The sequence below is a fragment of the Callithrix jacchus genome, chromosome 14 (genome assembly GCF_049354715.1).
Source record: "Callithrix jacchus isolate 240 chromosome 14, calJac240_pri, whole genome shotgun sequence".
Classification (NCBI taxonomy): domain Eukaryota; kingdom Metazoa; phylum Chordata; class Mammalia; order Primates; family Cebidae; genus Callithrix; species Callithrix jacchus.
Window position 1 is genome coordinate 52700088 of NC_133515.1, and position 25565 is coordinate 52725652.

The 25565-nt window shown below is 41.3% G+C and overlaps 1 protein-coding gene across 10 annotated transcripts in view; it reads left to right on the top strand.

Annotated features, from left to right (window-relative positions):
• Window positions 1-25565, top strand: part of USP34 (ubiquitin specific peptidase 34) — a 282857-nt gene that overhangs the window by 30608 nt on the left and 226684 nt on the right. For all 10 annotated transcript variants that reach the window (XM_054244928.2, XM_054244930.2, XM_054244931.2 and 7 more), the window contains exon 2: window positions 16755-16842. In XM_054244928.2, the coding sequence (XP_054100903.2) occupies window positions 16755-16842 (88 nt within the window). The remainder of the gene's footprint in view (window positions 1-16754; window positions 16843-25565) is intronic.

Here is a 25565-nt window from a genome sequence, read left to right on the forward strand (position 1 = left end):
ACAGTGGTTTGGTTGGCTTATGGGCAGGTTTGTCTTGGGTGGAACTGTCAGACTGTTCTTTTGGCTTGAAGTATGGTCTTGTCATGGGAGTTGGTTTTCCCTGCTGTGCAGGACCAAGTTGCAGCTAGAGCTGTGGCATTCATTCACCTGTATGGCCTTGGTGTAATGAAGATGGAGCTCAAGTGCTGGAGGAATGCAGTGGCTACTGGTCCCCAGAGGAGGGTGCACTCCAGAGGTGGCTATAGTTTTAAGATGGTGTTGCGCTGCCACAGCTTGTCTCACTGGAGGTAGGTGGGGATCACATTCCTTGTGCTCCTAATTGGGGCAGTGGAGCTGTGTGGATTTTTCAGCTGTTCTCTTAATTGGGCTCAGGGCTTGCAAGGACTGTGGGATTCTTTTGGTTGGTTGGTTTTTTGAGACGGAGTCTTACTCTATTGTCCAGGCTGGAGTAATAGTGGCATGATCTCAGCTCACTGCAGCCTCTGCCTCACGGGTTCAAGTGATTCTCCTGCCTCAGCCTCCCAAGTAGCTGGGATTACAGGCACCCACCACCACACACCTGGCTGATTTTTATATTTTTAGTAGAGGTTGGGCTTTACCTTCTTGGCCAGGCTGGTCTTGAACTCATGACCTCAAGTGGTCCACCTGGCTTGGCCTCTCAAAGTGTTGGGGTTACAGGTGTGAGCCATCGCACCTGGCTGAATTCTCCTCTTGTAAGGATTGTAGGTGTTTGTGGTGGCAATGGGGGTGCTGATGAGGGATGATATTTGTCTTTTTTTCCTGCATCAGTAAGTCCCTGCTGATTGTGGGCAGACCCCATCTGGGGGAGGGGAAATGGGGCTGCAGAGGCTGGATACTTCCATATTGCCTTTCTGGACTTTGTCATTAACAGATGTGTGTCTATTTTCCAACTGCACTCAAGTGGTCTCTCTGACACTCTTGTCAGATCTTAGCTATTTGTTACCTTTGTCCTTTCTAGTGTATAGGATGAATGCCAGGCATCTCTAGTCAGTCTCCCTGATTCTTTTTTTAAATATTCTTCAGAACTTTGCTGGAATTCTTCAGCTTATCATCTCGTATTTTGAATACATTACTTATTGTAACTAATATTTTAATCTTCTCTTTTGTTGTCTTGCTTTCACCCTTTTTTTCTGCCTATGTGGTATGTGGTCTGGTTTTTTGGTTCTCTGGTCATTACAGAAAAATTTAAATATCTAGAATCATGTGCAGAACTGGGAAAGTTTATGGGCAGTGAACACTTATGTACGCATCACCCAGTCAACATTTAGCAACTCACGGGTAGGTTTTTTTTTTTTTTCACTGTCTGTGCCGTATCCATTTTTTCTCTCCCATCCACTGGATGAGTTTGAAGTAAATCCAGGTGTTACATATTATCTGAATATATTTAAATATACCAAAATAGCCGTTTGACACTTTAATTTTAAAGATGGGGTCTTGCTCTGTTGCAGGCTGGCCTAGAATTCCTGAGCTCAAACAGTCCTCTACCTCAGCCTCCTGAAGAGTTGAGACTATAGGCACACACCACTGTGCCCAGCTTTGTGTTTATAAGACAGGGTCTTACTCTGTCACCCAGGCTGGAGCACAGTGGCATGATATTGGGTCACTGCAGCCTTGACCTCCTGGGCTCAAGCTGTCTGCCCGCCTCAGCTTCCCAAGTAGCTAGGACTCTAGGCACAGGATACTACGCCCAGCTAATTTTTGTCTTTTTTTGTAGAGATGGGATTTTGCTATGTTGCCAAGGCTGGTCTTGAACTCCTGAATTCAAGCAATCTGCCCACCTTGGCCATTCAAAGGGTTAGGATTACAGGAAAATGTCACCACGTGTTTTTTTTTTTTTTTTTTTTTTTTTTTTTAATTGAAAAAAGGTGGGGTCTGGTTACCTTACCCAGGCTGGTCTCAAACACCTGGGCCCAAGGAAATCCTGCGTTACCTCCCAAAGTGCTATGATTACAGGCAGGAGCCACTGCACCTGGCCATGGTCTGTTTTTTATTTTAAATTGACATGTAATCCTTATACATAGGGTATAGCGTGCTATTACAATACCTATATATAATGTATAATGATCAAATTGGGGTAACTATTATTATCTCAAACATTTATCATTCTTTGTGTTGGGAACATTGAAAATCCTCTCTGCTATTTACTTATTAGTTATTTATTTTTTGAGATGGATTCTTGCTCTTGTTGTCCAGGCTGGAGTGCAGTGGTATGATTTCAGCTCACTGCATCCTCCACCTTCCAGGTTCAAGTGATTCTCTTGCCTCAACCTCCGGAATAGCTGGGATTACAGGCGCCCACCACAACTCCTGGCTGTTTTTGCATTTTTAGTAGAAATGGGGTTTCACCTTGTTGCCCAGGATGGTCTCAAACTCCTGACCGCAGGTAATCTGCCCACCTTGGCCTCCCACAGTTCTGGGATTACAGGTGTGAGCCACTGTGTACCCTGCCTCTGCTAGCTATATAAAAATATCAAATAAATTGTTAACTATAGTAATCCTAAAGCCAGGGTCAGTGACTCATGTCTGTAATCCCAGTGCTTTGGGTGGCTGAGGTGGAAGGATCACTTGAGGCCAGGAGTTAGAGACCAGCGTAGCAGTACAGCAAGACTCTGTCTCTACAATAAGTTTAGTAATTAGTTGGGTATGGTGACATATCCCTGTAAGTCTCAGCTACTTGGGAAGCTGAAGTAGGGGGATTATTTGAGCCTGGAAGGGAGGTCCAGGTTACAGTGAGCTGTGATTGTGCCACTGCACTCCTGCCTGAGTGACAGAGCTAAATCTCTTCTCTAAACAAATAAAAAACCTAATCAAGTTCCAAAGAACAAAAAAATACTCTAGTTATCCTGCAGAACTATAGAACATTAGAATATATTCCTCCTGGCTAGGTATAATTCTTTGTTGATTAACCAATCTCTCCTTACATTTTCTCTTTATCCTTCCCAGTGTCTGGTTAGTAGTATTCTACTAAGTGTAAATTTCTTTTCATTTCGTTATTATTTTTTCTTTTTTCAAAGAGTTAGGGTCTTGTTACTCAGGCTTTGGTGCAGAGGCACGCAGTCATAGTTACTATGAGCCTCAAACTCCTGGGCTCAAGTGATCCTCTTTTCTCAGCCTTTAGAGTAGCTGAAATTACAGGCTTGCACTACCATGCCCAGGTAATTATTTTGTTTTTTTGTAGAGAAGGGGTTGCCCAGGGTGTTCTTGAACTCCTAGTCTCAATTGATCTCTTGCCTTACTCTCCCAAAGAGTAATTTCTTCAATTTCCCTGATATTCTTAATTTTTTAAAAATTCTAACTTTTTTTTTTTTTTTGCCAAATACTTCTGAGGAAAAAAATTCTAACTTTTCATTCACAATTTGAATCAAGAGTTACATGAGACCTGTTAGAATTGCTGATTTTAAAAAATTAAATCACTAAATTACTATGTAATTTACATACAATAAGGTTAGTCTCTTGTATCTATTGTAAGGGTATGTTTTTATTCATTTTGACAAATGTAAGCACCATCACAATTGAACATTTCCAGTTATTCTTCATGCCCGTTTGTAATTAACCCTACCACCAATTCTGCATTGTTAACTACTGACATGGCTGTGTCACCTGAGCTTTATTTAGTGTTTTATTTTATTATTTTTTGAGATGGAGTCTTGCTCTCTTGCCCAGACTGGTATGAGAGCAGTGGTGTGATCTCGGATCACTGCATCCTCTGCCTCCTGAGTTTAAGTGATTCTCCTGCCTCAGCCTCTCGAGTAGCTGGGATTGCAGGCATGTGCCAGCATGACTGGCTAAATTTTGTAGTTTTACAAATACAAAATTTTAGTAGAGATAGTTTCACCATGTTGGCCAGGCTGGTCTTGACTCCTGACTTCAGGTGATTCACCTGCCTCGGCCTCCCAAATGCTGAGATTACAGGCATGAGGCACTGTGTCCAGTTGGAAATAAACTTTATGTACTACTTACATCTGGTTGGTATTCTTTTTACTTAGCATATGGTTAGAAGTTATCCATGTTACTTATTGGTGCATCAACAGTCGGTTTCTTTTTATTGCTGAATAGAATTCCATATGTTGGCATATATACTATAACTTTTTTTTTTTAGATAGAGTCTTGCTCTGTCACCTGTCATATGTGGTACCATCATAGCTCACTGCAGCCTCGACTGCCTGGGCTTAAGCCCATTCACTGCAGCCTCCTGGATAGCTGGGACTACAGGTGCATGCTACCACACCCAGCTAATTTTAAAATTTGCTTTGTAGAGTTAGTGTCTTGTATTGTTGCCCAGGCTGGTCTAGAACTCCTAGCCTTAAGTGATCCTCCCACCTTGGCCTTCCAAAGCATGTCCTTTTTTTTTAAATTGAAACCACTCTAATGGTAATTTGGTTTGTTTTTAGTGTGAGTAAAGTTATTATTTTGTTTTGCTTTTTGTGTTTTGTTTGTTGGCTACCTGTCTGGACTAATTCTGTGAATTCTGGCTGCCCTCTAGTTTGTAGCCATTGATATATCTGTTGGTTATTGTTATTGTTGCAATACATAATTCTTTTCTCTATTTTCAAGCCTTACTTCCTAGGAGTTAACTCCTGAATTGGCATAGCTTATTTTTTTCCCTAAGTCTGTTTCAATTTCTAGGTTTCCCTTTCTGTTTTGTTACAGAAACTGCTGATTCCATGGCTTATTTAGTGCATAGGATTTCCCATCTTGACTTTGTAGATTTTATCCTTGTGTAGTTATTTATTGTTTTCTATTTCCATACTTTTATTACTGGATCTAGAGGCTAGATCAGATTTGGTTTGCATTTCTTAGCAAGACGTTTTATAGGTTGTATTGTGTTCTTCCTTGGGGTTGGTTGGAGTTCCATATAATGTCATATTTATGTTTGTTTTGTAATGCAAGCAGCCATTGCCTAGGGCTTTTATTACATTAACAGTTACAAAACTAATCCTGTCACTTTTTTCTTTGATTAGGTGTACTATCGGTATCAGGAGAAACTTCCCTTAATTACCTGTTTGATTACTTTGACTATTTTTACATGAAAGGCAGGATAAATGGCTGATTTCTCCCTTTGTTATCCAGTTTTCAGTGAATGATTTAATATTTGCAGAGGAGATCACTTTTTTGTTTTTGAGAATCATTAGGAGCTCATGTATTCAAAAATAATGTTTGTGCCTTTATTCATTTAAGATTTGGGGGATTTGTTGTTGTTGTTTTTGAGATAATGTTGCTCTTGTTACCCAGGCTGGAGTGCAGTGGTGTGATCTCCGCTAACTACAACCTCTGCCTTCTGGGTTCAAGCAATTCTTCTGCCTCAGGCTCCCAAGTAGCTGGGATTAGAGGCGTATGCCACCACATCTGGCTAGTTTCTTGTATTTTTAGTAGAGACAGTTTCACCATGTTGGCCAGGCTGGTCTCGAATTCCTGACCTCAGATCATCCACCTGCCTTGGCCTCCCAAAGTGCTGGGATTACGACAGGTGTGAAACACCACACCCTGCCACCAGTAACTCTTTAGATTTGCCCCTTTGAGGCTATTTTTTAGATTCTGTAGGCATGCTTTGTTTTTAAAAATTCCATTTTCTTTTGTCTCCTCTGACCTGTGTATTTTCAAATAGCCTGTGTTTGAGCTCATTTTTTTTCTCTGTGATCAATTCTGCTGCAGAAGACTGATACATTCAGTATGCCAGTTTCATTTTTCAGCTCCAGAATTTCTGCTTTTTACATGTTTTAATCTTTGTTAAAGTTATCTGATAGAATTCTGTTTTCTTACACTGTGTTACCTTGAATTTCTTTGAGTTTTCTCAGCACAGCTATTTTGCATTCCCTGTCTGAAAGATCACATTTCTGTTTTCTCCAGGATTGGTCCCTGATGCCTTATTTAGTTCATTTGGTGAGGTCATGTGTTCCTGGGTGGTGTTGATGCTAGTAGATGTTCTTGAGTGTCTGGGCATTTAAGAGTTAGGTATTTATTGTAGTCTTCACGATCTGGCCTTATTTGTACCTGTCCTTCTTGGGAATGCTTTCTAGATATTTGAAAGCACTTAGGTATTGTGATCTAACCTGTATCTGCTTTAAGGGGACCCCCAAGCCCAGTAACTCTATGGCTTTTGCAGATTCCTAGAGGTACCGCCTTGATGGTCTTGAATAAGATCTGGGTAATTCTGTGGATTATCAGGCAGACTCTTATTCTCTTCCAAACACACAGTCTCTCTGTAGTGAGCCACCCAAACCTGGGATTGGAGTGAGTGACACAAGCACCCCTGTGACCACCACCACTATGACTGAGTATAATTTCAGGGTTGGTCCTGAAATTAAGACCATGCAGGGTCTCATCCAAGGCCTGCTGTGACTGCTCTCTAGCTACCTCCCATGTTTGCTCAAGGCCCTGGTGCTGTGTAATCAGCATTTGGCAAAGCCAGTGAGACCTGCATTCTTCCCTTCAGTGCAGCAAGGTCTCTAGGCCCCAGGTAGGTCCAGAGGTGTTATCTAGGAATCAGGGGACTAGAGTAACACTCTTGTATTGTGTCTTTTCTGGCATTCAAACCACAGGATGAGGTGTTCCTCATTCTTCCCTCCCATTTCCAAAAGCAGAGGAAACTCACCTTGTAACCACTGCCACCCCGAGGCCACAAGGAGTACTACCAGACTACCACCGATGTTAGTTTGTCATGAATTCTGTCATCTGGGACTCACACTTCAGGGCAGTGGGCCCCCCTGTGGCCCAGGGCAGGTCCAGAAATGCCATTTAAGAGTAAGGTCTTAGAATTGGGGACACTCAAAAGTCAACTGATTTCCCCCCACCACCCATGGTACCTAAGCTGCAAGACAAAGTCCCCTTTACTCTTTCCCTCTGCTTTTCTCAAGTAGGAGTTTTGCCCCATAGCCACCACTCTTGGTGCTGAATTTCACTGAAACCAGCAAGTCTCAGAGGCTCACCCGAGGCCCTCAGTGTAGTACTTAGATATGGCTGCTGGTTATTTAGGGTCTAAGGGCTCTTCACTTTGCAGGTGATGAATGCTGTCATGTCCTTGCCTTCAAGGCAGCAGGCTTTATTCTGGCCCAGGTATGTAGAAATGTTTGAGCTAGGGCCCTGAATAGGGACCTCACAACTCTGAGGGGTGCGCTGTCTTGCTGTGGCTGAGCTGGTATCCAAGATTAAAGACAAGTCCTCTCTATTCTTCCTTTGTCTCTCCTCATACAGAAGGAGGGGTCTTTTATTGAGCCCTGAGTTGTGCAGCCTGTCTAGGGGAAGGGGTGATGCCAGCACTCTATTGGCTGCCCTACCTGGTGTCTCAGTATTTTGCATTCTCTGCTTCTGTCCCTATCCCTGCCACCTCTACTGTCTTGGGGTCCAGTTCATTCCTAGGACTCGGATAAGAGTTGTAGCCCTTATGGCTTAGACTGCCTTTCCAAGTTTACTTGGAGACATGGAGTACTTTAGTGCCCTATGGTGAGGCTTGTGGGAACTCAAGTTGGGACTACTGGAATCAGCAATTTCCCTCCAGTTAGGGCTAGTTTTAAGTGCTCCCTTTCTGGGTGCGTGTCAGCTCAGTTTGGTCTGGTTTTCCTTTCTGCTCTAACAGGACAGCACTGAGGTCATTGCCTTACAATTGCTGTGTTCTCCCTCCCCCAGCACCCAGCAGCTCTAGGCACCAGGCCTTTGCTGCTGGGTGGGAGAACAGGAAGTATGTATAGTTGTTGATTGAGGACTGTTGTTTCTGTTTTCAGTGTCTCTTTCAGTGATATGCAGTTAAAACCCGGTACTGTCAGTGCTCACCTGATTTTTTTTTTTTCTTATGAAGATGTTTTTTCTATGTAGATCTTAATTTGGTGTCATTGGTGGGGGCATGGGCATGATCAATGGAGCTTTCTATTCTTGTTCTGCCTCCCACCTGTTTTCAGTCCAATAAAAAAAAATCAGTGGTGGCCCCGTGCCTGTAATGCCAGCACTTTGGGAGGCCGAGGCAGGCAGATCATGAGGTCAGGAGTTTAAGACCAGCCTGTAACCTCAGCATTTTGGGAGGACGAGGTGGCTAAAAACTTGGAAATTTCCTGAATAGATAAGGGGGAAACAAGACAAGGAAGAAGAGGAAGCTAGTCAGGAGAAGGTCAGGTGGGTTTCTAAATAAGGAATGGCATGCATCAGGGTTTGGAGCTTGTCCAGTTCTGTTTGGACATACTGGAGTGAGTCAAGGTAGCTGATTTAAGATATAGCTGAATGCTGGGCATGGTGGCTCAAGCCTGTAATCCCAGCACTTTGGGAGGCCGAGGCGGGTGGATCACGAGGTCAAGAGATCGAGACCATCCTGGTCAACAGGGTGAAACCCTGTCTCTACTAAAAATACAAAAAATTAGCTGCGCGTGGTGGCATGTGCCTGTTAATCCCAGCTACTCAGGAGGCTGAGGCAGGAGAATTGCCTGAACCCAGGAGGCGGAGGTTGCGGTGAGCCGAGATCACGCCATTGCACTCCGGCCTGGGTAACAACAGTGAAACTCCGTCTCAAAAAAAAAAAAAAAAAAAGATGTAGCTGATTTAGAAAATATATATATGTGGGTATATGTTTATGCTAATAGCAGATAATGGCCATAGAGGAAGAGATTGTAACTCCTTGTAATGTAGTCTAAGATAAAAACTTTGAAGAACTTTCCCATCTCTCACAATTCCCTCTTTTTATTTCATATTTCTTCTTCAGACTTTTCTAGTAGGTCCTTGCTTTGTTGTTAGGCTTGGTCTTCCACCAGAAGTAATTTCTCTGGTTAGGGTGGAGGAGGAGTTAGAGATAGGTTAGCAAGAGTAGTTATCGATGAGCCTTTATACAAGTCCTTGAACACAGGGTATAACACAGCATCCTACAAGAAGAAGTTTACCTAATACCGCTACCAGGGAAGTGAGGACTGACACCAAAGTACTCTTCCATTTGCTGAACCAGTTCTGTAGCCGGTTTGAAATGGGGTTATTTATTCCTGAATTTTTGGCTAGTTCATTAGATAGGGCCCTAAGCCCCTGTAAGGCTCTGCTGATATTTCCATCTGCAGCTGTGTTACTGGGAATGAAAGTACACAGCTCAATCTTTATACAGACGCCACCCTTTTCAACTAACATCATGCCAAGAGCAATCTTGTTTTCCCATGCCATTTGGGTGGTAGACTTTTAACTGTTCTGCGATTCCCTTAACAACATCCTTGGTATAATTAACAAATCATTATTCATTATAATAAATATAATTTATTCAGTCTACATTTTTATTTGTTGTCACCCACCAGAATAGTGTTGATTCACATCCAGCAGCTATCTGATCTTTGACTTTATTTATTTATTTATTTGAGACGGATTTTCACTCTTGTTACCCAGGCTGGAGTGCAATGGCTTGATCTTGGCTCACTGCAACCTCCGCCTCCTGGGTTCAAGCAATTCTCCTGCCTCAGCCTCCCGGGAACTCCTCTTGGGATCCTAATTGCATCTAAGTACACATGAGAATCAAAGGACCCATATGGGGCTTCTCTTGTATGTCATTGGTGGGTTTCCTTTATCTTTGGTTGATGAAATGCCAGGGTAAAAGGGATAGCCAATTGGAATACAGTGCAAGTACCACTCCAGTTATTTGGCGGAGTGTCCAGTAAGGAGGTCCCCCACAATAACACCATACATCTGCTCGGGGGTAAGGGCGGATTGATGAGCCAGCTCTTGGAAGTGCCTGACTTCACTGCATCCTGTTAAGTTTCCAAGGAATGCTAAGTTCTCCCCCGGTTGTGAGAGAGACAGGTGAACTTCACCTAGGGAGATGGACGATGTATGGCCCTTGGGGGCTGACCCTGCAGGGTTTTGAACCTCAGGAAATAGCAGAGAAAGAACTTGGCACAATTTGTTGTTCCAGGCATTGGAATCCTGAGAAAGAGCTACTGTGCATTCCAAGTCCACTTGATTTGAGGATCATCCAAGTGGAAAGGGGACAACCTGGGCCTCTGGCCTACAGTGTGGACAAGGCTAACAGTCACTTTTATTTCAGGTGCGGATGGAATTTTTAATCCATTCTAACCAGGCATTTGAATCCTTATATTCTGTTTCAATGGCTATGGTTGCCAAAGTCTACTGTTGAGACTTTGGTTTTGTCATTGTGTCTGGGAGGAGTGACTGATAAAGAGGTTGAAGGAGCAATAAAGTACATTTCAAAAATTTCTTTAGGATCCTTTTCTGAAACATCGACTCCTATACTATAAATACGACTTAATGAAAGGGGAGAGTTTTCAGATGTTGCAATAACAGTAGTAAGCTGCATTGGATTACATTGGTTGTATTGACAACTAGAAAGAGTACTTCCTTTGGTGAAATGGATATATAATTATAAGGACTAACAAAGACCTGTGGAAGCAGTCTGTCTTAAACCTTCAGTGTTGCATATGACATTAGACTCAGCAGAACATAGAGATTCTGTTTTAGAGGGACAGGAGTCTGATTCCTGCCAATTAACACAGGTACTATTGCTTGGTTTGCTAGTATCCTTAGAAGAACTCATTATGTCTTCCTAATCTGAGGAAGTCTAAGCAGGAAGCTGTCCTTGGTTACGCACATCTCCACAAGGCATAACTAAACAGACATCAAAAGCAATAGCTTGAGGTGAGACAGATCTAAAATCATTAATCATTAATAACAAGATGGGGAGTAAAGGGAAGAAAAGAAAAAGAAAAGATAGACTAAGCTCTTCTTAGCTTTAACTTGGTGTAGGGTCTGATCCTGGAACAATAGCCCATGATTCTCTTTTTTTTTTTTTTTTTTTGAGACGGAGTTTCGCTCTTATTACCCAGGCTGGAGTGCAATGGCACGATCTTGGCTCACCGCAACCTCCGCCTCCTAGGTTCGGGCAAGTCTCCTGCCTCAGCCTCCCGAGTAGCTGGGAGTACAGGTGCGTGCCACCATGCCCAGCTAATTTTTTGTATTTTTAGTAGAGACGGGGTTTCACCATGTTGACCAGGATGATTTCGATCTCTTGACCTCGTGATCCACCTGCCTTGGCCTCCCAAAGTGCTGGGATTATAGGCTTGAGCCACCGCGCCCGGCCCAATAGCCCATAATTCTAACGGTGATGGCACTTTGACTTGGGTGTGAAGTGTCCATCTCTTTTCTGCTGTACGAACAGCAGTCTCGGTGGTTAGCAGCATGAGGTAGGGTGGTCTCCAGGCTAGTGCTGGTGTACTGGAAATTCTAGGAGTGGTGCCTGTGCTAAGAGACTGTCTATAATCTTTGTTAAAGAGCGGGTTAGTGCTTTAAGAAAAACCTGTTGGCTAGGCGTGGTGGGTGGATCACGAGGTCAAGAGATGGAGACCATCCTGGCCAACATGGTGAAACCCTGTCTCCACTAAAAATACAAAAATTAGCCAGGCATGGTAGCATGCTGCATCTGTGGTCCCAGCTACTTGAGAGGCTGAGGCAGAAGAATTGCTTGAACCCAGGAGGCAGAGGTTGCAGTGAGCCGGAGATTTAGTCACTGCACTCCAGCCTGGCGACAGAGCAAGACTCCATCTCAAAAAAAAAAAAAAAAAGCTTAAACTTTCAAAACAAAACTTACACAACATTTGTTGCATAAATTCCTTTTTATAACATTTTTTACAACTATTACAATCTTAACTTTCTTACTTTGTGTTTTTTTTAACTACTCTGCACTTACTGGTAAGATACTTGACTTTGTTTTATAACTTTCCTTACTAGAGGAGCATTTTAAAATCTGTAACTTTCTTAATATTTCTCTTCTTCCTAATCTCTCTCCTTTGTCTCTCCTCTGTTTGCCTCTTTGTTGCTCTCTCTGCCTCTGTCTTTCTCTCTCTCCCTCTGGCTTTCCACCTCTACCATTTCTTCTCCTGAAAAGAGAACACGTAGAATCGACATTAACTCTAAGTATATAACTGGGGAACTAAAAACTGATCAGTTTGTTATGCTACCCCATCAGGGTCATCTAATAATGGCTTAAGTCTGTTCTGCTACCCCATCAGGGTCATCTAATAATGGCTTAAGTTCTCTCTTGAGACTCTGGACCTTAGAAGCAGTTAAAGGAGTAGTCACAAAACTAACAGTGCCTCCTCCTTAAGGCATCTCCTTTAGAGGAGAAAAAAGCTTTGAAGCTGATTCTTTGGAGGAAGAGGCGAATGGAAACCTTTGAATATCTCTTTTGCATTGCTCAGTCTCCCACAGGAGCCCTTTCTTCAAGGAAGAAGACTCGGGTTGGCAATGATCAGGCCTTTGAGCTGCTAGCTCCCAAGAGCATGGGTTATACCCTGTGTGGGGGTGGGGGAGTAGGGAATTTGGGTTGGGTTCTGGGGTGGCAGCCACGGCTCGGGAGGAGGAGGTGCTGGGTGTGTTGAGGGGTTAGAGGGGATGGCGGGAGCAGGAAATGAGGGAAGATGGTCTGAAGGGTTCATTTGCATATGGATTGCTCATGGGTAAAAGCTTCACCCTTTTTTAAGTGAGACTGCTCCTGACTTCATTCTACTCTGATTGTTTTCGTCTTTCTCTTAATGAATAGAGAACTGGCCCCTGCTGTCAACAGAGAGCATAGTCTTATTTCTTGTGAGAAAGGGCTTTTGTTGTTTATATACATTATTAAGAGTTCACAGAACTAATTCTCATCCAACCCAAATTTTGGCCATACAACTGTGGACTTGAGGATCAGTTCTTTAGTCCAAATAAAACGGTGATTCGTTACCATTTGTTATGGAAGACTAAATCCCCCAAGCTGGGAATCTTTCGCCTATTATGTTTTTACAGAAGGCTCAACCCCTCAAGCTAGGAATTTCTTGCCTTCCCTGCCCTGGGAGGTTGACCTGTTTTGTTTCTTCCCCCTTCTGAGGGTCCCCTACACTCTTCTCATTTGTATGGTCTCCTCTTGACCATTCCCCCAAAGGAGATTTGGGACTCTCTTAGTGTCAGCAAGCAGGTATAATTCCCACGGCAGGATCTGTCCTAAGCCATATGAGGTAGCCACGGAACCTCAGGGAGGACACACTCACTCCATCCAGCAATAAAACTTGTCACCATTCACCATTCACGGACAACACTGCATTCACACACACATTCAACTGTTCAGAAGCTGACCACCAAAGAAGTACTTTGTCACCCCTTTGCAACATTTCCTAGCTTGGCTTGTGCATGAGGTTGCCTGATGGAGGCCCTAGGTTACTGCAGTTTGGAATCTCTTTGCCCTCTATTGCTGGGAATTCAAATGTATTCCTTGTACAGGGTAAGTCCTGGCTCTTTTTCCTGGGGCCACAGCTGGGTGCCTTCCCACAACAGAGGACCAAGGATTACCCCAGAGGGGAAACTGAATCTCAGATAAACCCCCAAATTTGTTGGAAACTGGTTTATAATGGGAAAAATCCATACCCAGACAATGATCACTCAGCAAGGCTAGTTTACTTCCTGCAGAAAGGTTGCAACTCCTTGGCAGTCTTGCCATGAGAGCACACGTGAACAAGAAGGAACATTTATAACTTTAATAACCTGACGCAATTGCCCTACTGCTGTGTCCAGTTTCCATTGGCATGGGCCCTCACATTGTATGCTTGACCCGATTGGCTAAAAATTTGCAAATTTCCTGAATAGATATAGGGGGGAAGAAGACAAGGAAGAAGAAGAGGAAGCTAGTCAGAAGGTCAGGAGGGTTTCCAAACAAGGAATGGCATGCACCAGGGTTTGGAGCTTGTCCAGTTCTATTTGGACATGCTGGAGTGAGTCAAGGTATCTGATTTAAGATGTAGCTGATTTAGAGAATATATATATACATGGGTATATGTTTATGCTAATAGTGAATAATGATCATAGAGGAAGAGATTTGTAAGTCCTTATAATGTAGTCTAAGATATAAACTTTGAAGAACTTTCCAATCTCTCACATTAATTGTGCTAAAAAATACATAACATAAAATTTACTTTTTTTTTTTTTTGAGATGGAGTTTCACTTTGTCTCTCAGGCTGGAGTGTTGTGGCGCAATTTCGGCTCACTGCAACCTCCGCCTCCTGGGTCTAAGCAATTCTCCTGCGTCAGCCTCCCAAGTAGCTGGGGTTACAGGCAAGCTCCACCACCCCCGGCTAAGTTTTGTATTTTTAGTAGAGAGGGGGGGTTTCACCATGTTGGCCAGGATGGTGTTGAACGCCTGACCTTGTGATCCACCTGCCTCAGCCTCCCAAAGTTCTGGGATTACAGGCATGAGCCACTGCACCTGGCTTTGTTTTTAAAATAGAGATGGGATCTTTCCATGTTGCCCAGGCTGGTATTGAACTTTTCGACTCAAGTGAACCTCTTGCCTTGGCTTCCCAAAGTGTTGGGATTACTGGCATGAGCCAAAAATTTCTTTTCTTAATCATTTTTATGTATATAGTTGAGTAATGTTAGTAATGGGTCACATTCTTGTGCAACAAATCTCTAGAATTTTTTCATTTGACAAAACTGAAGCCCATTTCTGGGCAACCACCCTTCTCTTTTGTTTTTATGAGTTTGGCTACTTTGAAGACCTCATACCAGTTCAATCGTACCCTGTAACTTTGTTGACTTCATTTATTAGTTTTTTGTTTGTTTGTTTATGAGAGGGAGTCTCACTCTGTTAACCAGGCTAGAGTGCTGAAATCCAGACAGCAGTTAAATGGGAGCCACTGATTTTTTTTGGCTCACTTCAGTCTTAAACCTTTCCGGTTCAAGTGATCCTTCTGCTTTGGTGTGCACCACCGTGCCTGGCTAATTATTTATATTTTTGGTAGAGATGGGGTTTTGCCATGCTGATAAGGCCGGTCTTAACCTCCTGAGCTCAAGCTGTCTGCCCAGCTTGGCCTCCCAAAGCACTGGGCTATTAGTTCTGACAATTCTTTTTGTGTAATCCTTAGGGTTTTCTGTTGGTTCATGTTATCTGCGGACAGAGGTAACTTTACTTCTTTCCATTTTTTCCCACGTTGAATTGCTCTGACTAGAATTCTGACCATAATTTCCAGTAGCGTGTTGAATAGAAGTTGTAAAAGTGGCCACCTTGTCTTGTTCCTGATCTTAACGGAAATACTTTCAGGCTTTCACCATTGAGTATCATGATAACTGTGTTTGGAGAACTCTATTCTGATGAGATGTCCTTCCCTTTCCTTTCTGGTTCTGGGTTGGATGGAATGAGTTGGAAAGTTCGTGTTGGTTAGCAGTTAGGCTGCCGGGCAGGCTTCTGGTGAAGATAGTTTTCTAACTGCACAACTTTTTTCAGAATGTGTGCCCTATGTGTTTTTTGTTAGAGCAGGATATGATGGTTGTAGCTGCTCTGTTCTCTGTGTTTTTAGCCACTGTTATGATTGGGGAAGGAAAACTGGCATTTTGTATTGTGATCCCTTCTTCACCTTGCTGAAGTCATGCAATGCAAGAGGATGTTTTTAGTGGTTGCTTCGTCTTAGGCCCCCACTATATCTTACTCTGTCCTGGTTGCTAGGCTTTGTTGCCCAAGTAGTGTCTTCGGCTTCCAGGGCCTCAGATGTGATCTGGGTCCCAAAAGCCTGGGTCTTGTGTGTAGGTGTTATTACCTTGTGACTGTTTAACATATGTTTTGGCCTTACGCCTTTTCCTCCTCTCTTTAGCCAAGCTAATTTTTTTAACCCCTTCTTGATTAATCAATATTACCAAGAGAGGAATCTTCCAACCTCCTAATTCAGCTTATTGGCGTTTCTGGAGCTGAGTTGAGGAAGTGTGCTGTAAGTCTCAACACTGTGTATTTAATCTGATTAAGTAGAAGATTGTGTGTGTGTGTGTGTGTGTGTGTGTGTGTGTGTGTGTACATGTACGTGTACGCATGCGTGTGTGCATGTTAAATGTAAATTAACATCATATATATTTGATGGAGGAAAGATACTGATATAGTGGAACATCTTACTGCTTCATAGGGGATTTCCCCTCCTCACATTAATGTGTTATAGTAATCCAGGCAAGAATTTTGTGATTAAAGAGAAGACACTAGTAATATATAAAGAAACAGTAAAAAAGCTGATAAAACTCACAGATGCTTTCTTGTACATACATAATAATTGGTTTACTAGCTTTAAAGACCCTTATATTTTCTAAGTTTAAAGCTGTGTGGACAAGATGAAGAATATAAAAGAAATGAAAATGATGGAATTATGAGAATGGTTTTGTTCAATTTGTAATATTTTGGGAAATAGTCTTTTAATGAGAACTGAATGTTCTCAAGCTTCCTTATATCAAAAGAGGAAGGCCGTGTGAAAGAAGCTATGACTTCAGGAAGGTATGCTCTGTGGCTATTGCTGGTACCTGAGACTGGTTCTTGGAATACTAAACTGGAATCAGTGCTACTGCTTTCAAATACAGCAAGATGACAAGTCCTTGGTCTCTCCTTCTCTCTTCTCCTTCAAGTACCCTGTAGGTACTGAAGGAACCAGATCTTAACAGGAAGCCAGCTGGAAATGAAAATTGTAGCTTGCATGGTTCCAGCCTCAGCATCACGAAAGCACAGAACAGAAGGGTGGTTTTGGAGATAAGAGATAATCCCAGAATCAGTGGCAAAGTCTCACCATCCCCCACCCCCTTACATCTGTCAAAAATCTGTTCTTAAGCTCATAAGAGTTATTAATTAAAAGTAGACATTTTCTTTGGAAGCAAAATAATAATTATCTAAAATGTTTGCATTTGTAACTCTTGGCTTTATTTTGAACTATTGGCTTTAATATTGGTTTAGTGTTATTCGTGATCAAAATTTTTTTTTTTTTACTTTATTTCAGTATCAGATATAGAAGGTGGTGATGGACTGCAGCTCAGAAAGGAACATACTCTCAAAATATTTGCTTATATCAATTCCTGGACACAGAGGTATGTATCTTTAGGTATTTTGAAGACTAATTTTTGTGAGTTGCATTATAAATTGCCATTTTTATTGTCACGTTTTCTTTTTAGGGTGTTGGGTTAGATACCATTACTTACTAATGACATTTTGTCAGTATTTATTAAATCTTTACTCAGGAGGTCAGTCATGAGTCTGTTTTTCAAACATGATCATAAATACCAGTTTCTTTCTTTGATCCCTCCTTATTTAGGGATATGAGAGTGACAGATTCTGAAAAGTAACTATTTTGAGAGATTAAAGAATGTTTATGGGATAGCTAGAGGCTTGTGACAACCTTAATTTTTTAAAAGAAAGTCAGGCCTGTAATCCCAGCACTTTGGGAGGCCCAGGCGGGTAGATCATGAGGTCAGGAGTTTGAGACCAGCCTGGTCAACATAGTGAAACCCTGTCTCCACTAAAAATACAATGAATTAGCTGGGCGTGCTGGTGGATGCTGGTAATCCCAGCTGCTTGGGAGGCTGAGGCAGGAGAATTGCTTGAACCCAGGAGGTGGAGGTTGCAGTGAGCCGAGATTGTGCCATTGCACTCCAGCCTGGGCAATAGTGCAAGACTGTCTCGGAGGGAAAAAAAAGTCATCGTGATAGGGATTACCTTTAAGCTACTTGCTATCTCTTCCTTTTCTATAATTACGAGTATTAGACCGATTGCTAAATAATACATATGTTGAGACTATAGGGAATAAAACTTGAGGAACACAAATCTTAATATAATCAAGTTTATAATAAGGATTTGCAAATTCCTGTTCCTCAGTGTTTTTAACTAGTCTTGGCTAATAATTATCTTTTTTCCCTTGAATAAACCAATGAAAATAAAAAGTCTCATAACTTCTGTGCCTATCTAGTTTAAACTTAGTCCTTCTAAAAGTTTTTATGGATAAGAATGTTTGAAGCATTGTGTGCGGTAGTCAATGAACATGTTAAATGCAATGATGCATAAATGAATGTTCTCAGGTATACAGTCTAGCTGAATAGTTTAACTTAAAATAACATTTGCTCTATAGTAATATCCTTTTTTCTTTCAGTGAAGTTGGCAGATACACTTGTTGTAAAAGAGTTTGTAGATTTTATTTATGTAAACATTCTGTACCATCATTACTAGCATTTCTTTTCTGAGTCTCACCCACTGAATTTCAGTAAGTTTATCAGTCGTTGCTGGTTTTTTTTTTGGATGGAATTGATGAGTATTGCATAATGTTTATGATTGAAGATCAACTTTAACAGTTAACAGTGATTTGCTGAGAAATGTTGCATCTGAGTCATAATCTTGAGTTTTAATTATTAACTACAGCTAGGTGGGAACATGTTATACTAGGAAAAAAACCTACACTTCTGCTTTCAGGATCTGTAAGTTTGCCACTGAAGAAAATGAAATCCAGAGAAATAAAATCACTTTCCTGAAATCTTACCACTAGTTATTGGTGGAGATGGGGTGGGAGTTATATTTTCCCATTCCTAGTCTACTTGTATTCTAGCTTATTTTTAATCTCTATATTAGGAATTTGTAACCAAGAGTTTGTGGATGGGAATGAAATTATAAAGGAGATCTATGTGTAGTTTTAGGCAGTAATTCACAGGTTTCATCAGACTGTTAAAGTGTTTGCCTCCAAACCATTGAGAGGCTGTGCTTCATCTCATGTTGCCCTAGAATGTAGTGGTTAAGAGTATGGCCTGGCCAGGTGTGGTGGCTCATGCGTCTCACTTTGGGAGGCCGAGGAGGCGGATCACTTGAGCTTAGGAGTTCGAGACCAGCCTGGGCTACAGGGTGAGACCCTGTCTCTATTTAAAATTTAAAACAACAACAACAACAACAAAATATGGCCTTGGATCTAGAGAGAAATGGATTCTAGTCCTGCTTCATCATCTGTGAACGCGTGATTATGACAAATCAGTTAACTTCTGTAAACTCTCAGCTCCTCATTGGGGAAAATAAAATAATAATAGTAAAGCTATTAATACCTTAATGAGGTTGTAAGGAAACAAAGTGCTTAGCACAGTATTTGATAAAAAGACTTAATAAACACCTATTTTAATTATAATTGTTAAAATTTGTTTTGGAAAATGGAATATAAATTAAAAGATATTTAAACAAAAGCGTGAAGGCTAAGCTGGAGAACATTGAATATTTGTAATTTTGCTCATCACCTGTCAAGTATGAACAGTTTTTAGCTTATAGTAATAAAAGTGGAGTGTTACACTCTTAATTGTTTATGCTGATAAAAGGGAGGAGAAGTAAAAATGAATTAGTTAGATCACAGTTCTTTGTAGTGAACATTTTTGTCTATTCTCATCTCCTTCCCTTCTTCCCCTAAATTATTTTTGAGCTTCAGAAAATATTGTTGCCTAGATTAAGATTGTGGTTCTAATAAGGGGATAAACAGCTAATAAAGCATGGATAATCTACAAAGACCATTCTTAATTTGGGACCCATGGACCAAGTGCGTCCATCAGTGAACCTTAGTGTACTGATAAAACCATGATATTTCATAAAACATGTTACTTATAAGTTTCCTGGAGAAAACTTTCATAAGAGTATCAGTGGCCATAAATTGTTTTTCTAGTGTATTAACTGGAATATAGGTAATGGAGAATGTGTTCACTTCAAAAATGGTGTGTTAGGCCAGGCATGGTTGTTCTTACCTGTAATCCCAGCACTTTGGGAGACCAGTGACGGTGGATTACCTGAGGTTAGGAGTTAGACCAGCCTGACCAACATGATGAAACCTCATGTCTACAAAAATGCAAAAATTAGGCATGGTGGTGTGTACCAGTAATCCCTGCTACTTGGGAGGCCGAGGCATGAGAATCGTTTGAACCCAGGAGGTGGAGGTTGCAGTGAGCTAAGATTTGCGCCACTGCACTCTAGCCTGGGCAACAGAGTGAGACTCCATGTCAAAAAAAAATATGTTAACAAGAATTTAATATTTTATAAGCATTATGAAGATTTTAGGTCCAGGGTGATGGCTCATGCCTGTAATTTCATCATTTTGGGAGGCCCAGGTGGGTGGATCACTTGAGTTCAGGAGTTAGACCCACCTGGCTAACATGGTGAAACCCCGCCTCTACTAAAAATACAAAAGTTAGCCAGACATGGTGGTGCTCACCTGTAACCCCAGCTACTCGGGAGGCTGAGGGAGGAGAATCGCTTGAACCCGGAAGGCAGAGGTTGTACTGAGCAGCTGAGATCATGCCGCTGAACTCGAGCCTGGGGGATAGAATAAGACTGTCTCAAAAAAGAATTGTTTTTAGTATTTTTTTTCTTATTTAAGTGATAGTCATAGCAAGAAAAAAGAAGGAAAACTTTGAGAAACTACAGAGAATCGCAGTTAAAAACAGAAAACATGCTACAACTCAAAGTAACAACTGATAACTTTTTGTGCATATCCATGGTGTGAGATTGTCAACACTACAGTTTTAAAGTTTATAAAATGTGGTTTTACTATATGTACGCTTCATAGTCAGGTACAGGTAATTACTAGCTAGTGATTAGTCTCTATGTGATCAAGTATTATCTGTGTCTTTTTTTTTTTTTTTTGAGATAGTCTTGCTCCGTCACCAGGTGCCAGGCTGGAGTGCAGTGGTCGGATCTTGGTTCACTGCAACCTCTGCCTCCCACCTTCAAACAATTATCTTGCCTCGGCCTCCCAAGTAGCTGGGACTACAGGCACGCACCACCACACCCAGCTAATTTTTGTATTCTTAGTAGCGATGGGGTTTCACTATGTTGGCCAGGATGGTCTCGATCTCTTGACCTCGTGATCCAGCTGCCTTGGCCTCCCAAAGTGCTGGGGTTACAGGCGTGAGCCACCACGCCTGGCCTGTGTCATCATTTTTAAGTGTTGTTTAGCAGTCATATAGATGTCATGACTTTCCCCATAAGATTAGGGAGGTGGGTTCATTACACACATGGTTGAAAAAAAAATTAGGGAGGTTAATAACACTTTTGTTTACCAGATTATTAATTTAATGATTGGGAGTGGAATAGGAGGAAAACTAACTCAGAAGATGGGAAGAAAAAGGAATAGGAGAATAAATCGAAGACTGAATTAGGGAAAGTGCATATAAGGGTCCGCAAAGGAATGCCATGTATGACAAAAGCACTGATACCACAGAGCATAATTCTTCATGCTGTACTTATTTTTATTTTTATGTTTTGCTTGTTTTAAGCTTATTACAAAACTGAGTTAGGTTTATTCCTTGGAAATTCCACATTCCTCAGCAGGTATTAAAAGCTCTTTGCTGTCTCCTACCTATCAACTTTTTAACTTATTTCAGGAATTTCTTCTGTATAAGAACTCTTGACACCATTCAGGGTGAGGTTCTGTTAGGTTTCCAGGCTAAAAGTAGTACCTTTTATATTTGTTACTGGTGCTTAATGTTTGAAGCTTTTACTTTTATTTTTTCATTGTTTTAATACATGCTGTTTTTTAGAATAGTTTTAGAAGCCATTGCTTTTGAAATAGGTTAAATGTATGTGGTCCACCTTTTAAGTCTCTGCCTTTTATTTTGGCGTCAAGAATTTGTTTGAGCAATGGACTTGATATTGACTCCTATTTAAAGTACTGCTTTTCATAAGTTAGCTCATGCATAAAACAATTTTTGGTGAGGTTGGATACTGTGGAGTAATAGTCCTTTCATGCTTTCAGCAGAACTGGGCTAGGGAAAATGATGTTAGAGCCATTGGAATATTTGTTGCTAGATGGAATTCTAAAACCTAGCCTGGAAATAATTTTGACATATAGATTCCTCATGAATGTTTACTTAATATTAATTTTTAAATTAAAGCTACATACTTTTTGAGGTATTGATAAATTTTTATTTCCTTTTAAAGACGTAAGTACCTTTCATTTAGGCGAGCAGCATATAATTCCACTTAGATAATTTTATCAGGCTGGAAATAACAGGGATAAGACTGAGAAGAAAATAAAGGTAAGCTCAGATGGTAGAAGGATATGTATGATATTGGTGTCCCAACACAAGTAATACAGAATTTAAAAAATATTAGTAGGGAAATGCTATAATGAAAAAATCCTGTGTCTGCTGTCTTCTCACCCTTCCTGTTTTCATCTCTTTGAGATGTTGGTTTTGATGTTAACCTCTCTAATTCTGAAATACTCTTCTTATGTTGCTGTTGCTTCATCTTATCAATTTTTGGTATAACCTATGAACTTCGACTTGTAATATATAAGGTTTTCATTCTTTTACCCTTCCCAGTTCTCTCAGTATAGTTCTATCAGTTCTGAAGGTAGTTCTTAAAAATAAAAATGTTGCTCAGCAATGAGCCAAGAAAGGTTCCCTAGTTCATTTATATATTGCATGTTCTCAGTTTCTTAGTTTACTATCTTTTTTCATTCAGTTAATTGTCTATGTGTGGATCACTTAATTCTTCTCAAACGCTCATAACTTATGCATCATTAGGTGATCTACTATCCCCTCAACCCCTGGCCATAACTGTAGAGAGCATTGATTGCTTTCTAGAGTTTGTAAACTACCTTCCCTTCAGATCTCATCCTTATAGTTCATTTTGCTTGTCTCTGAGGTAGGAAAACCTTAGGGTCTGGAGGCAGGGAACCTAGACCCATTCAGGCTGACTTTCTAGAACTAAGTCAAAAGGAAAACCCCAATATTCAATGCCTATATAACAAAAAGACCAAAGGCTACCCCTTTGACAGCCTTTTTAAACTTTTCTCTGTGGCATATGAAAAATTGAAATTACCTCTGATTGGTCCCTTCCTACAACTAATCAGGCTGGTGGCAGGCCAAGTCTTTGTTTGCATAGGAATATAACTTTGTAACTTTACTTCAGTCTCTGATTGTTCACTTTCTGAAGCCAATCAGATGTTTGCATAGGGTGAAACTTTGTAACTTGAGGCTGATCATGGCCCACTCCGTCATTTAGGTAGGGTGTATACCAAGTAACCAATAGGAAACCTCTAGAGGCTATTTAAACACCAGAAAATTCTGTAACTGGGCCCTTGACCCTCTTGCTCTGACTGTTCCTACCCTGTGGAGTGTGCTTTCATTTTCAGTAAATATCTGCTTTTGTTGCTTCATTCTTTCCTTGCATCGTTTTTCCTTTTGTCCAGTTCTTTGTTACCTGGACACCCTCCATTGGTAATATCTCCTTTCTTGGATCTCCAAATTTCCTAGATTCCGTTTTGTCATGTTTTTAGTTCACTTCCTTGTTGAGGAGGACATCTTTTCTGAGAGAGGTTACGTGGGGAGACATTTCTTAGACCTTCCAGGCCTGAAATGTCTATCCTACCCTTATATTTATTGATAGATCTTATTGGATACAGAATAATAGGTGGAAAATTGCTTGCAGAATTTTGGAAGTATTAATCCATTGTATTCTAGGTTCCAATATTGCTTTGGAGAAGCAGAAGCTACTTTTATTCTTGTGCTTTTCCTTGATTCTCTTTTATTTTTTTTTTTAATCTTTTTTTGAGATGAAGTCTTGCTCTGTCACCAGGGTGGAGTGCAGTGGCGAAATCTCAGCTCACTGCAATCTCCATCTCTCATGTTCAAGCGATTCTCCTGCCTCAGCCTCCTGAGTAACTGGGACTACAGGCACACCGCCACCACACCCAGCTAATTTTTGTATTTTTAGTAGAGACGGGGTTTCACCATATTAGCCAGGATGGTCTAGATCTCTTGACTTCATGATCCGCTCTCCTTGGTCTCTCAAATGTGCTGGGATTATAGGCGTGAGCCACTGTGCCTGGCCTCTTTGATACTGGTAATCACCCACCCTGAAAGCTTTTAGGAGCTTTTTTTTTTTTGAGACGGAGTTTCGCTCTTGTTACCCAGTCTGGAGTGCAGTGGCGCGATCTCTGCTCACCGCAGCCTCCTCCTCCTGGGTTCAGGCAATTCTCCTGCTTCAGCCTCCTGAGTAGCTGGGATTACAGGCACGCGCCACCGTGCCCAGCTAATTTTTTGTAATTTTTAGTAGAGACGGGGTTTCACCATGTTGACCAGGATGGACTCGATTTATTGAGCTTGTGATCCACCCGCCTCGGCCTCCCAAAGTGCTGGGATTACAGGCGTAAACCACCGCGCCCGGCCTGCTTTTAGGATCTTTATCCCTCCTCGCCTTCAGAAATATTCTATCTGTTTTGGTGGGCCTTTCAGTTGTGAATATTTTACTTTATAATTTCCTTACCTCCATATTTACTGCTCTAACTTCCTGGAAGTATATTAGTCAGTCAGATAGTGTACCCTTCTTGATTACTTCTTTTTTATATCCCCCGCCCCCACCTTTTTTTTTGAGTTGGGATTGCTGTGTTGGTCAGGTTGGAGTGCAGTGGTGTGATTATGGCTTACTGCGGCCTTGACTTCCTGGGCTCAAGTGATTATCCCACCTCAGCCTCCCAAGTAACTGGGACCACAGGCATGTGCCACTGTGCTTAGCTAATTTTTTTTTTTATTGGTCTTGAATTCCTGGGTTCAAGCAGTCCTCCCACCTTAGCCTCCTAAAGTGCTGGGATTATAGTTTTGAGCCACTGGGCCAGGCCTTTTGTCTCCATTATTAATACTTTTTTCTATTTTGTGGGAGGTTTCATTTTTCCCTTTTATGGACCTTTTCTTGAATTTTACAAAGTGGTATAGTTTTAATTCATTTTTAAATTGTAAATGATGTATATGCAAAAAGGTATGTATATAATTTGATATGATATGTATTTGTATACATTACAGTGCTCTGAGTTTTGTTAGTGTTAATTTGGCTCACTGACTAAAAAGTGCTCTGTTTTGTAATCTGAATTTATGTATTTTTCTTTTAATTATATTTATTTTAATGCCGAATTTACTCCTGTTCCATAAGTTTTTGTTTCTTCAGTTTTTTCTGGGATATCTTTTGCTTCTGGGCAACTTCCTCTTCTGGTTTAGGAACAAGTCTGTTCCTTTTCAGAAAGGATTATCTCAATGTGGCAGGGAGAGCTCATGTATGGGTTAATCTGACCACGAGCTCTGTAGGTCTGGCAGTACAACGTAGGTGCTTTGTTCACTTGGATATGCTCGATTACCAGAGAATCTACATCTAAACCCTTAAGTTCAGCATTTCTCTCTGCATTTTTAAGCATATACAGCAAAAATTTAGCGCTCTTTTTGGGCCACCGACCTTGTGTCCAGTCCTACTGTTTGGCATGGGCACTCCTGCCAACTCCACCATTATAACGTTAGAATGGTACACACTGTTTCTGTAAAGTGACTCTTTCAGATCTTTGTAGCTTTTCGTATATGCATATCCTTGATGGCCCGGGCAGTTTCAGGAGTGTTCTGTTCTTTTTTTCTTTTTTTTTGAGACAGAGTTCAGTAGTGTTCTTAAAGTGAACACGAGTGGGAACCTCTTGATTTGCCTCTCAGAGTGCTGGGAGCCACTGTGCCTGCTCATTGTCTAACACTTATTTTAAAAGTAAATTTGGCTCAATCTTGAGCTTTCTCCATCCAAATCTGACTTCACGATATTTTTCTGGGATTTCAGATTCCGTTTTTAGTAAGGGAAAGACTCTCAAGTTTTTTTTTGTTTTTCGAGACTGCCTCCCTCTGTCCCCCGGGCTGAAGTGCCGTGGTGCACTCTCCACCTCCTGGGTTCAAGCAATTCTTGTTTCTCAGCCTCCTGAGTAGGTGGAATTACAGGTCTGTGCCACTGTACCTAGCCAATTTTTGTATTTTAGTAGAAGCCAAGCTTAGCT